Here is a 13,790-nt window from a genome sequence, read left to right as displayed (position 1 = left end):
AAGATAATATTGTTTTTATAAGAATCACTAATTTACTCTGTACCACCTATTCATAATGAAGAATTGCTTAGTCTGGATTTCCAATAAGACAGTAAAAATTCTCACCAAACCCAGTTCCTTTTACAGAATTTCTAAGCTGGAGGGAATCCTAGAGTTTCCAATCTTTATCTAAAAAGAGTATATAACAGACATGACATAACATAACATAGTATTTCAAATCTTTGCTTAGGGACCTCAAATGTGGTTTTTATTAATTAGATGGAAGTTCATTTTACTTCTGGATGGTTCTAGGTTTTAGGAAAATTTTTCTTATATCAAGCCTAAGTTTTCCTCTCTGTCACATCCCCTTTAACTGTCTGAGGCCAAAAAGAATATTAATCCTGATTTCAAATGTAAGCTTTTCATATTGTTGAAGATAGATAGCATATCCACTCTAAGTCTTCCCTTATCCTTAGAAAATACTACTTCCAATCCTGTCAATTTATCCTTAGTATTTTCTACAAAACTGAAAAAGGATCATTAATTTATGGCTGGAACTATCTTAGAAGTCATCTTAGTCAACTCTCTCATTCATAAATGAGGAATCAGGGGTAGCTAAGTGGTGCAGTGGATAGAGCACCAGCCCTGGAATCAGGAGTACCTGAGTTCAAATCCAGCCTCAGACACTTAATAATTACCTAGCCGTGTGGCCTTTGGAAAGCCATTTAACCCCATTTGCCTTTCAAAAATCTAAAAAAAAAAAAACCCCATAAATGAGGAACCAAAGCCCCAGGAAAGTTTAAATGAGGAACCAAAGACCCAGGAAAGTTAAGTGTCTTGCCACTGATACACAGACATTTGTTACAGGGGCAGGATTCAGATCCAGCTTTTATCACTACATCTCCTACATTCATCATTGAAATGCTGCTGTCTATAGGGATTGTGCAAAATGATTACATAGAATATGTATCTCCAGGTCAAGGAAAAAGATAGCAGTTAGGGACTGAACCTGACCCTGCAACTAATTCAAGAATGTAAAAAAAACACAATTGAAAATATATGCTGAAAGGCTAAGGAAGGAAGAAAGATCTACAACCAGGAATATTCTATAAAACAGCATAATTCTACAGAGGGGGAAAAAACTGTACCTTTAATACTACTGATGACTTCCAAGACTTCCTAGTTAAAAGAAAAAAAAAGAACTGGCAAGAGTCATAAAAAGTAAATAAAGGGCGGCTAGGTGGCACAGTGGGGGTGGCTAGGTAGCACAGTGGATAAAGCACTGGCCTTGGAGTCAGGAGTACTTGGGTTCAAATCCAGTCTCAGACACTTAATAATTACCTAGCTGTGTGGCCTTGGGCAAGCCACTTAACCCCATTTGCCTTGCAAAAACCTAAAAAAAAAGTAAATAAAGAAGAGAAAAGAATTCTAGAAAGATAAACAAGCTAGAACATTATGACCCAGTAAAATTACAAATAGGTATTTAGAACCTGAAAGGGTTGGACCTATAAAAGGGAGAGAAGAGAGATAAAAGAGGGTGGCAGGTATGTTGGAAAGGAGTATCTTCAAACAAAAACTAAAACCACAAAGGGATCATTGATTTAGAATTGGAAGAGATCTCACAGACCTAATCCATAGAGGATCTAATCCAATCTCTTCATTTTACAAATAAGGATTCTGAGATGTAGGAAGTTTTAAGTGATTTGCCCAATGTCACAAAGCCACCATACAATGGTAGACCTAGGACTTGAACCCAGGTCTCTGATATTAAATTCAACAATTTTTCATTTCAGCAATGTTAAAAGAAAAAGGAAAACACCCTCCAAACTACAGAAATAAGACAAAAATTACTTGATAATTATAGTGGAATTCTCTAGTTAATTTCCTTCAATTCACTTGAAATTAATGATATAAGGGGCATATAGGAGAGATAGCAAAATATTAGGGTGTACTATGCTAAGATTTAGCGTGGTTTTTACATGTGAAAAGCCCAAGACACAAAACTCAGATTTGGCAGAGAGTGTACATCCCCTTAAGCAAAGATAGCTTTGCTGAGTTTAAAAGCAGAAGGATAGGACTAGTCACTTAAGAAAGCATTTAGATCAGAAGTCTTTGAAGAAGGACTTTACACTGATCCTTTTCTCTTTTGCCTGTTGAGGAATGCAACAATTGGGAGGGAGGAAGGGAAGAAAGTTTAGAAAGGATTTTTCTCACATCCTATATCCCTTAATTGGCAATAGAATCTTCCAACAATAGAAAATAGAATACAGTCTAATTGAGGTAATTATGAATGGAATATACTGAGAAGAATTTAAATAAAGGGGAAAAGGTCATATAAATATCAAAATATTTATAGAAGGTCCTTATTTATGATTACCAAAAAACTGGAAATAAGTGCTTCTTGTTTGGAGAATGGCAGAAAGAAGCAGGGTAGATAAATGCCACTGTGCCAAAAATGAAGAAAAATACAAGAACCTGGGGACACTTGGATAGAGAGAACAAATAAATAAAAAAAGAAAATAAGAATAGACATAGTGATGAAAATAATGTAAAGAAAAATGCCAATAAGATATCAAATTCAGATAAATATAAAGGCCAATTCTGCCCCCAAATGACTAATAATGAAATGTAACTTTCTCCCCTCAGTGGAAGTCAAAGGAGAAATTAATATAATTTAAAATTAAAAACTAACAAATTAAACTAAAAGCCAGTTTTTATGAAAAATCCAACAGACAAATTAGTCTACTAATAATTTTTAACAACAAAGACAAATTACCAGTATCCAAAGGGAAAAGGATACATAACCAGTGAATATGAAATTAATTATTAATTATGAAACAATTATTACAAGTAAATCTGCTCAACTATATACCAATAAAATTGACAATATAAATGAAATGGATGAAAAGCCTTAAGAAAACAAAAACAAACCCATACCTAAATGGCTTTGCTAGTAAATTCTAGCAAGCATTTAACAAATAATTAATTGTAATACCATGTGATACCATGGAAAGTGTTTGAAAAAATAAAGAGTCATAGTAAATTCCTTCTACGACATAAATATGGCTTTGATACCTAAATGAGGGAGAGTTAAAAAGAGAAAGAAAACTATGGACCAATTTCCCTAATGAATAGTGATGCAATTTTTTTCACTAAAACAGTAGAAAGGAGAAAACAACAATATATCATAAAGATTATACATTATGATCAGGTTGGCTTTATACCAGGAATGTAGGGAAGAACTGACCAAATTAAGAAAACACATACAGAAAACACATACAATTATTTCAGTAGATGCAGAAAAAGTTTGTGATAAAGTACAACATGTGTTCCTGTTAAAACACTAGAAAACACAGGACTATGTTCCAGGATTTCTTAAATTTATACAGTAGTTTATATATATATCCAAAACCAAAAGCAAGCATTATTTGTAAAGAGGATAATAAAAGTCTTCTCAATAAGATCAGGAGTGAAGAAAGGATGTTTATTATCATTATTACTTAATATTGTACTAGAAGTGGTAGCTATAGCAATAAGAGAAGAAAAATAAATTGAAGAAATAAGCATAGGTAATGAGGAAAATAAATTATCATTTTTTTGAAGATGACATGCTGGTTTGCTTAGTGAACCCTAGACAATCAACTAAATAGCTAGTTGAAATAATTAACGTCAGCAAATTTGTAGGATTTAATAAATCCATACAAATCAACAGCATTTTTTCATATTACCAAAAAAACTTAAAAGAGACAAAGGGAAATTCTATTAAAAAATAACAGTAAAGTACTTAAGTCTCTATCTGTTAAAATATACACAAGAACTTCATAAACGTAATTATTGAACATTCTTAATATGAATAAAAATCTCAATAATTAGAGAAATATTAAGTGCTAAGTGAACATAGTGAAAACATTTATATCACCTAATTCAATCTATCTATCAGTGACATGCCAATCAAACTATTAAATTTGTGTGATAGATTAATAGAATAGATTAGGAATAAATATACCAAAGTAAAGGAACACAGTGACCTAATGTTTGATCAATCCATCAATCCAAAGATTCCTACTATTGGGCTAAGAATTCACTATATGATAAAAAACTGTTAGAAAATTCTAAAGGAGTGTGTTAGAAACAAGAATAGATCAATATATATATATATATATATATATATATATATATATATATATATATATATATATGTCATATGCCTTACTAAGAGAATCAAAATGCGTACATGATTTAGACACAAAAGGCTAACATTCAATAAAAAGAAAAGGACAAATGCTGGGGGGGGGGATGTGGGAAAACAAGCTTTTTAATGCACTGTTCGTAAGAGCTGTGAATTTGTCCAACCATTCTATAGAATAGTTTAGAACTAAGCTGAAAGGGCTATCAAACTTTGCAAATACTTTGACCCAGCATTACTAGTCATTACCCTAAAAAAGTAAAAGGAAAAAGATCCAAATATAGATAAATACACACACACACACACACACACACACACACACACACACACACACACACACACACACACCAAACTACTTCTTGTAGTTGTAAAGAATTAGAAAATGAGGTGATGTCTAACAATTGGGGAATGGTTGAATAAGTTATGGTGTATGCATGTGATGGAATACTATTGTGCTCTAAAAAGTGAGAAAGGGGACAGTTTTAGAAAATCCTGGAAAGACTTTTACAAACTGATTCAAAGCTATTCAATGGAATACTAACATTGTACAGAAAATCCACTGTGAAAGATCTAACAACTGTGATCAATACACTGATTCATGACAATTCCAAAGGAATCACAATAAAAAATGCTACTTGCTACCAGAGAGAGAGAACTGATGGACTCAATGAAGACTGAAGCATTATTTTCTTTCTTTTTCTTGGGTTTTTTTTTTAACTTGAAACAGTGCTGATGCAGAAACATTTTGCATGACTTTGTATGTACAATAGGTATTATATTTCTTGCCTTCTCAATGCATGGGGGAGGGGTTCAAGGAGGAAGAACAAATGGAACTGAAAATAAAATAAAGCCAAACTGACAAAAAGAAAGCTCACTTTTAATTAATTACGAAAATGGAAGTTTTGCTCTGCTGATTAGAACTGGATTTAATAGGAATCAGTCATTTCAGAGAATAGCATTCAGAAGATGGAACAGATTAGATTCAGAAAACAGAAAGTGACTTTATGCAAGGTGAGAAGAGGGTCCTTCCTTCTTCCCATAGAAATGGGCAAATTATCTTAGAAAGGGATATGTAGAAGATGGTTTGGGGAGGGGGAGTCAATTCAGGGTTATGAATTAGTAACTGAGATATCCTGAAGGTACCCATTCCTCCAACATTTTGTAGAAATTTTAGGTATGTTCCCAGAGAGTGGCATGAGGCAGAACACAGAGTCTTGGTAAAAAGTTACAGGAATGAAGAACACCTCACTCTACTAGGATTGAGGAACGACTGTACAAAATCTGAACAAGAAATTTGAGTTAGGGGCAACTAGGTGTTGCAGTGGATAGAGAATCAGCCCTGGAATCAAGAGGACCTGAGTTCAAATGTGATTTCAGACACTTAAGAATTACCCTAGTTGTATGACCTTGAGCAAGTCACTTAACCTCACTGTCTTGCAAAAACCAAAGACAAACGAAAAACCCAACAAATAAACCCCCCAAAAGAAAATGAGTTTAGGGACTTAAGAGGTTTGTGAAAAAAAAAATTAGGGATAGATAGGATCTAATGACTTCAGTCATTCAAGGCTTATGTCATTTAATAAATAAAAAAAAATCTTCCAAATAGTCCAAGAAACAAACGTATATGACACTCAACAGAGATAACTTTTATTTTTGGAGGATCTAAATTAATCTTTTTAAGTCATAAGTAAAACATATGATACACTACTAATTTAAAATACAGGATACTGCTTTCAGAACTCATTTCAGAGAATTATCCATACTGAATGATAATTTAATTCACTGTATTTAAATAATTTTTGTTCACCGATTTTCATTTGGTGGTCAAAATATTTTTTTTTCCAGGCCTATGATTTCATGAGTATAAGGAACTTCTCAGGGAAGACAACTCCCTTTAGCTAATAATGTAATATTAAACACAAAATCTTTTTTTTGTTGTTGTTGTTTTTATACTACATTTAAAGATTATCCAGTACTGGCAACTGCTCTGCAATTTATAGTTTTATACATGGCCTTGGATTCCAGAAAACCTGCTGAATAAGGTCCACTGTGACACAGTCTGATTTAATAATTCCCCTGAGGCATTTAGCCTCTTTTGCCCCCATGTAACATTTTTGAAACTTTTTGTAGGCACACAATAGGAGAAAGAATACATAAATTCTAACCATTCAAACCATATTACTGATCAGATTAGAAATCTAAATATCTTCAATACTGTGAAATATTCAATAACAACAATTTTTCAAAATACATGGGATTGCAGATCTAATCTTTTTAAACAAAATGTATATCAATTATACATATAGTACACTAAGAAAAAATATCGAAGAAATTCTGAATCTTACAATTATTTTAATTTCTTGTGAGCCCAAGCCAAACTTTTTAAAGTTTTTAGCCATTAAAAAAAATTAAGAAAAGATATGGGGCAACTACTACAAAAAACTCTTGTCCATGTATAGGGTTTCAAAAAATTTACCTCTCTTGAAGCAGGTCTATAACCATACCCAGATGGTAAATTTTTGTCTTCTTCACAGCCTTTGGCTCCTGGGCTAAAGTGTAACTCAACATGAAAACGCTCTTCGGAGGATAGATCCTGAAAAGATGAGAAAATATTCATTCTCAAAATGATGAATTTAGGGTTATTTACTTTTGAAAAAATAAAGAACAAAATAACCAAAACAAGTTACCTTGTTTGGATCCTCATAGAGCATGATAACAATCTGAGTCATATAATTGAGTTCATTGACAACGTTCAGATAATCCATAGCACGCCTCCACTGATCATCTTTTGATTCCTAAACAAAAGTTACATGTCATACCATTTCTAAGAAACAAAATAGATTTTCAATATAAAAACTCAACATTTTTCAATACAACTCACAGTAATGCCACAAACGGGTATTTAGCCTTATTTATTTATGTAAAATATGAACAGCATCATGGCTTAATAGACAGAACACTGAACTTTGAAGTTAAAAGGTTTGATTTCAACCCTTTCTCTGACATTTACTAGTAATATGACCATAAGTCACCTCTGTATGCTTTGTATATTCTTTAAGATTTATCTAAGTCTTAGACTAGTTTAGGTTGTGATCTGAGAGTTTCTGTTGTTAAAAATGACCTTTTTTTACATATTTATGCATAAAATATACATGTAATATTAGACACCTCAATTTTTTAATTTATATTCAACATCTGAAAAATTATCTAACAGCTATAACAGTTATATATAATCAGTAATTCTATGTATCAGGATAATATAATCAATGTAAATGATATTTTTGAAAAAAAGAAATACAATGATTATTGTAAGATCTAAAGGCAGAGATAGTCTCATTATGATTATGAAACTCCCACAACATCTAATATAGTATGATAACACCCTCCAAACAAAAAGTATAAGCTTTTTCTAGGAGGAAAAATTTTTTCCTTTTGAAGAATTCATATAATAGATATTCCTTCCCCAAAGGTGGATTGACAATTCATTTGTCATTTATAATCTTAAAAAGTCACCTAGACAAGGGGAGGTTCAAAGACTTGCCCACTATCAGTTGCACAACTAATATATATATCTAGAAACAAGGTATGAATTCAGGACTTCACAATTCTAAGATTACCCATTCATAAGTCTTCTAGTCTTCTTATACATTCTATCTTTACAGACCTCTACTATCATCTTGGAATTTTGGAGCTAAATGAAACCTTAGAGATTATCTAATACAATTCCTTTAATTTACAAATGAGTGATTTATCTAAATTTATACTGCTATCAGAGGTAGGACTAGAACATAGGAAGCTTACAATCCAGTACTCTTTCTCCAATACCATACTGTTAATGAAATCTTGCCGATGTAAAAATTTTGTATATAAGGCTAACTACTAGATCTGTGATTTTATTCTTTTAGGGAACTTCCAGATGAGGAAACACCCTCTATCAATTTAGGTTAGCACTTCTTATGAAATTTTATAAAGAGTCTTTTAGTTGGCTAGAGCACTTGAGAAGGGTAAGTGACTTCTCCAAGGTCACACAGTCAATATGTAGAACTTGAAACTAAGTCTTTCTAGCTTCAAGGTCAGCTCTTTTTCCACTATGCCATGCTGACTCTCAATGATAAATATGTACATATTTGTGCATGTACAAATGGATGTGTAAAGAAATTATACAATATAATTTACACATGTACAACTCTATAATGAAGCTGTATGAAAATGATTGCTTAAAATTAAATTATATTTTGCTATAAACTTACCTTGCAGTCTCAGTGAAATTTTGTTTCCTTAGTCTGAAGTTTGGTAAACTGTGTATCTTGTTTTCAAGAAAAACTAATATAGAATTATAGATTTAAAACTGGAAGGGATCTTAGAGATAATTAAATTTAACCTTTTTTATTTTACCAATGAGAAACTAAAGCTCAAATAGGTTAAACTAACTGGTATCAAGTACAGAGCTGACATTTAAAAAATCCATGGTTATAAAGATAGAGAAATCAGACATTGTTTATTCAATATCTAAAGGAATCCATTAGTTTCCCCCTTATAGTTCTGACAATTTGTCTTCCTGGAGAACATCCATCTTCTCTGTTTTTAGGAGGTTACAGGTAGATCATAGATGGGAGAAGTGATGCTCCATGGGATCAGTACATGGAACATGTACTCCACTGTGTCTCTACTGTGGAAATTAATGGACAATGTTCCTTGGACCTGTTACCTTCAGGAGCAGCACATATGCACAGAGAGAAGAAAAGGGAAATTGCATTAGCCCTAGGAGATAGTGAATTCAAGGCATCACCATGCCTTGAGGATAAAATTAAAGTATGGTGGTAAAATGATGGAGGATGAATCAAGGTGATTTTTTTTTTTTTTAGGTTTTTGCAAGGCAAATGGGATTAAGTGGCTCACCCAAGGCCACACAGCTAGGCTGGATTTGAACTCAGGTATTCCTGACTCCAGGATCAGTGCTCTGTCTACTGCGCCACCTAGCCGCCCCAATCAAGGTGATTCTAATTGCAAAGTCACCATACTTCTATTCCAGAATCGCAAGTTTCAGCATTAAATATATAAATAAATATATCTCTACACAATCAAAGTATATTTATATACAAGTATAAATATAAAGTCATAATAATGAAAGTGAATATTTAATGTTTCACTTCTTCTAAGATATTTTAGGAGATATCTTGGTTGTAGACTAATTATAATGAAAAACTGCATTGGGGCCCATGATTGGATTTTAAATAACTCATAAGTACATTAACTATATGGAAGTTTTTTAACCTCACAACAGTACTGTGAATGCACTTATATCTGTGCTTAAGTGTCAGTGCTGGTATATATTGGGATTTAATAAATGTTTATTGCTTTGGATTGGAAATAAAAATTCAGAATCAAAATAATCCTCCTAACTCAATAAATTTCAATGACTCCCTATTTTTTCCAGGATCAAATATGCAATCTTCTATTTGGCATTTAACCTACCTTTCAAAACCTACAACCTGCCTTCCTTTCTAGTCTTCTTATACATTCTATCTTTACAGACCTCTACGGCCCTCCCCCACTCTTATAGCTAGTCACAATAGTCCTTCTGGCATAATATTCTTTATCTCCCAAATCACATAGCTGAATTCTGGCTTCTTTAAAGTCTCAGTTAAAAGTCCATTTTCTACTCCTGATTCTCCTTCCCCTCATAATTCTAATGCTTTCTTTCTACTGAATAAATATAATTTTCAGGTATAGATCTGGTTTGAACAGCTATTTGCTTATTGTCTTCCCCATTATATTGTGAGGTCCTAGGGATCAAGGACTATCTTTTCCAAACTCTTTTCATTCTCATTACTCAGGACAAAAACTGGCACTCAATAGGCATTTAATTAACCACTTTTTATTAGGTGGTTACACTGCTGAAATTTGTACCCAAGTCGTATACTTTAAGTCCAGTGCTTTTTCTCTGCACCACATTTCTTATCTTTAAAAATGACATAAAAAAAGTCTGCATATAAAAATAGAGAAAACTCTTAGCCATGAAAAATGTGTATTTGGCAAATAAAAATTTTGAAATTAACTGATATCATCAAACTCTTGGTTTATATAAAACAGAAATAGAACATACTAGTAATTAAACTTACATCACATAAGGCACCATATCGAAGGATGGAAAGTAAAGAGTGTACATGACTTTCACTTGTGAAATATAATCTAGTACGGACATGACGTTCAGGGGACATGACACCTCTGGAATACCTAAAGTTAGAAGCAAAGAGTGTTTTAAAGACATAACATAGTCATAACCCATTTTTATAAGAAAGCATGGTTTGATGAGAAATATAATTTAAAAAATATAAATTTTATAACATCTGATACCATACCAATCATAAAACCTTATGAACTGTCATACAGATATTTTTGAAGGACAAATCATTCTAGAGAGCAAGATTTAAAATTGAAATTTACTACAAATGGTGTAGAAAGCGATTTTAAAAGTATTATTTTACAGAGCTACGTTAGAAAAGAGCTAAGAAGAGTTATCATCAGTTAAATTTTACCAGACAACTGCTGGAGTTCATGAAATAAAGTGCTCTGACCCTAAAGGAAAAGCTCAGAATAGTATTTTTATAGAAGGTCAGGTGCCTCTTAGCTGCCTCCAAATCTCTAGATTTTCATGACATTGCTCTCACCCAGCTTTCCTCCAAGTATCAGACCACTCCTCAAGTCTTCTTTGCTATACCTTCATTCAGATTACACTTGCTAACCAAGGAAGTTCCACAGGGCTCTATAGTGATCCTTTTCTAGTCTCTTCTTTTTAGAGTTATTTCATTTGTTTATCTTATCAGTTCCCATGGATACAATTATCATTTACTTGTCTAATCCTAATCTTTTCCCTGACTTCCAGTCTTGAATTTCCAATTGCATCTTAGATATCTTGAGTTAGCAGTCTCATATATATATTTGTTCAAAACTGAACTCATTCTACAGTGACAAACTTTCCTCTATCCCTAACTTCCCTATTGCTATTGAGGATATCATTACCCAGGAAATTTGCAACCTTAGTGTTATTATTTTCACTTCTCAATCACTCTTATTCCCTATAATCTATTTGTTGTTAAGTCCTAGTGATTTTTATCTTCACAAAATTTTTTCTGCATTGTCTCTTCTCTCCTCTGATTCTGTCACTGACATGGGGGCAACTCTCATTACCTCATGCATGGACCACTGCAACAGCCTTATTAATGTCTTTCCCATAAGTCTCTTCCCACTTTAATTCTTCATCCACTCACTGGTCAAAATGATTTTCCCAGAATGCGATCCTAAGATCATATCACTTCACTCTATTCAATGCACTCCAGTGACTCCTGATTTCCATGTATTGCTGTCCTCATGCCTAGAATATTTACTTTTTTCCCCTTCAGCCTCTCCTAGCTTCTCTCAAGTATCAGTTAAAATTCTACCTTCTGTATGAAACTTTTCCCAGTCTCCTTAAATGCCTTCCCTCTGTGAATCATCTCCACTCTATTCTGTATATTTTAAACAAGTTTTTTTATATCTTTTGTTTATTCTCTCATCACAGTTTTCCCGCAGGATCTCTCACCCCCTGAGCCATTTCACGTGTTTTATTTCTTAAAGGCAAAAATAAAAAATGAAAAATAAACACAACCAATCAATAAACTTAAAAACTTCAAATATATATAATTTGTATTATCTATGGCCCTCCCACTTCCACAAAAAGTTAAGTTGGGTGTGTTCTCTTATTCTGTATATATTTTATTTGTGTATAGTTGTTTGTATGATCTCTCAAGCATTAGCTGTAAGCTCCTTGATAGTGGGGTCTGTTTTTGCCTTTTTTTTTTTTTGGCATTTCTATTTCTTGTCATGGTAGATACTTAATGTTTGACAATAAATGCTTGGTTACTTGGTTTAACTTGGTAAAATGTGGTTCTGTTCTTCTGTCTCATCGAAGTGCTTCTCTGAAATGCTTGACAATTTATCATTATACCAAATAATAGGTTATTTTATATATTGTATTAATTCCTAAAACATTAGATCAGAATAGTGTCCTACATGCATTACCGACACCTTTACATATCTAATAACTAGAGTTACTCAATTTTACACACACACACACACACACACTTTAAAAATGCTCTTACAGAGGATGGAGCTTATTTACAGTGTCATCATCTTGTGTTCTCTGAAGGTCTGATCGAATTTTCTTTACGAGAGGAGTGCAAAAGCCTTTGGCAATCTCCAGTTTTTCAACTTTAGATATGCCATATTCCTGAAGAAAGAAAATATAATAGCATCATATGATATTTCAAACATCTCTAAGAAAAACATCGATGATATATTACTAGGAAGATTGAACTGTCAATGTATGAGCAGAAGACCATTCCTAATTCAAACTATGTATCTATAAATATTTTCTAAATTATTTAGTATAATTTCTATTTAACAAACTATAAATATTTATTAGCTGAAATTTAGAAATTAGCTGCCTTTTAAAGATTATTAAAAATAACATGCAATTTGGCAGCATTCATATGGATCTATTACTATGAAAACTAGGGGAAACAAAATGGTGAATATTGGTGGATCATCCATGCATCTTTACTTTCTGCAAATAGTTCCTAAATTTAAACGCAAATACAAATATTATTTCTTTAACAAAGTCATAAAAGTAAGAGAAACACCTTAATACTACCAGGACTATGCATGAGTAATCCAAAACTTCAAGGAATTTTTTTCCAAGCACCATCTTAACATGAACAGCATTAATTCTGCCATTTGTTTATTCAAATTTTGAAAAATATTTCCAATCTAAGTTTTCCAATAAAAATGATTCAAATTCTTGTAGCATTTGCAGGTAAAATAACATTCAAAAAGATCAATACTGTCAGGATTACTTGAGAAATAAGAATAAAAAGAAGCATTTTTAAATAAATTTATTTAAGGCAATGGGGTTAAGTGACTTGCCCAAGGTCACAAATGAGGCTGAATTTGAACCCAGGTCCTCCTGACTCCAGGACCAGTGCTCCATCCACTACACCACCTAGCTGTCCTCTCAAATTTTATTTATTTAAGGCAATGGGATTAAGTGACTTGCCCAAGGTCACAAAGCAATTCAAATAGAAGCATCTGATAGGTAGGGCAGCATGTAAGTTAAGTCTTGAAGAACGCTAGGTATTCTAGAGTATAGCAGTAAGGAGGGAGGGTAAATCAGAAACAACTTAAGCACAAGCTGAAAAGAAACACAGCACCAAATTCAAGGAATAGCAAACAAGTCAATTTTCCAAAATTTTCCAAATTCACTTATGTGAAGTGAAATATTGTGAACTAAGCTTTAGAAGGGGCACTGGATCCAGACTTTAAGGGCAAAAGTACAAGAATTTTATTTTATCTTAAGAGGAACAGGGAGTCACAAAAATTTTTTGAGCAGGGGAACTAACTTATGCTATAGTAAGACTATTTTGGTAGTTGAGTAGAGGAAGGGAAGAATTATAACTTGGAGACTATTTTAGGAGTTCAGGTATGAGAGTCAGAATCAGGTTTATGGCAATATGAATTGGGGAAAAGGACTCCATTATCCATATAGAGAATATAGAAGTATGAAAATTATGAACAAATTTTCCTAGTG

General features: G+C 32.8%; 1 protein-coding gene across 1 annotated transcript in view; it reads right to left on the bottom strand.

Moving 5' to 3' along the window:
- The window catches only part of PPIP5K2 (diphosphoinositol pentakisphosphate kinase 2), a 119,249-nt gene that overhangs the window by 35,331 nt on the left and 70,128 nt on the right, over positions 1 to 13,790 (bottom strand). The window contains exons 20-23 of the mRNA XM_074201414.1: positions 12,307 to 12,434; positions 10,288 to 10,402; positions 6,853 to 6,960; positions 6,642 to 6,758 (exon numbers count right to left, since the gene is read on the bottom strand). Coding sequence (XP_074057515.1) covers positions 6,642 to 6,758; positions 6,853 to 6,960; positions 10,288 to 10,402; positions 12,307 to 12,434 — 468 coding nt within the window. The remainder of the gene's footprint in view (positions 1 to 6,641; positions 6,759 to 6,852; positions 6,961 to 10,287; positions 10,403 to 12,306; positions 12,435 to 13,790) is intronic.

The sequence above is a fragment of the Macrotis lagotis genome, chromosome X (genome assembly GCF_037893015.1).
Source record: "Macrotis lagotis isolate mMagLag1 chromosome X, bilby.v1.9.chrom.fasta, whole genome shotgun sequence".
In the NCBI taxonomy this organism is placed as follows: Eukaryota; Metazoa; Chordata; class Mammalia; order Peramelemorphia; family Peramelidae; genus Macrotis; species Macrotis lagotis.
The sequence above is the reverse complement of the archived record's forward strand: the minus strand, read 5'-3'. Positions and strand labels throughout refer to the sequence as shown.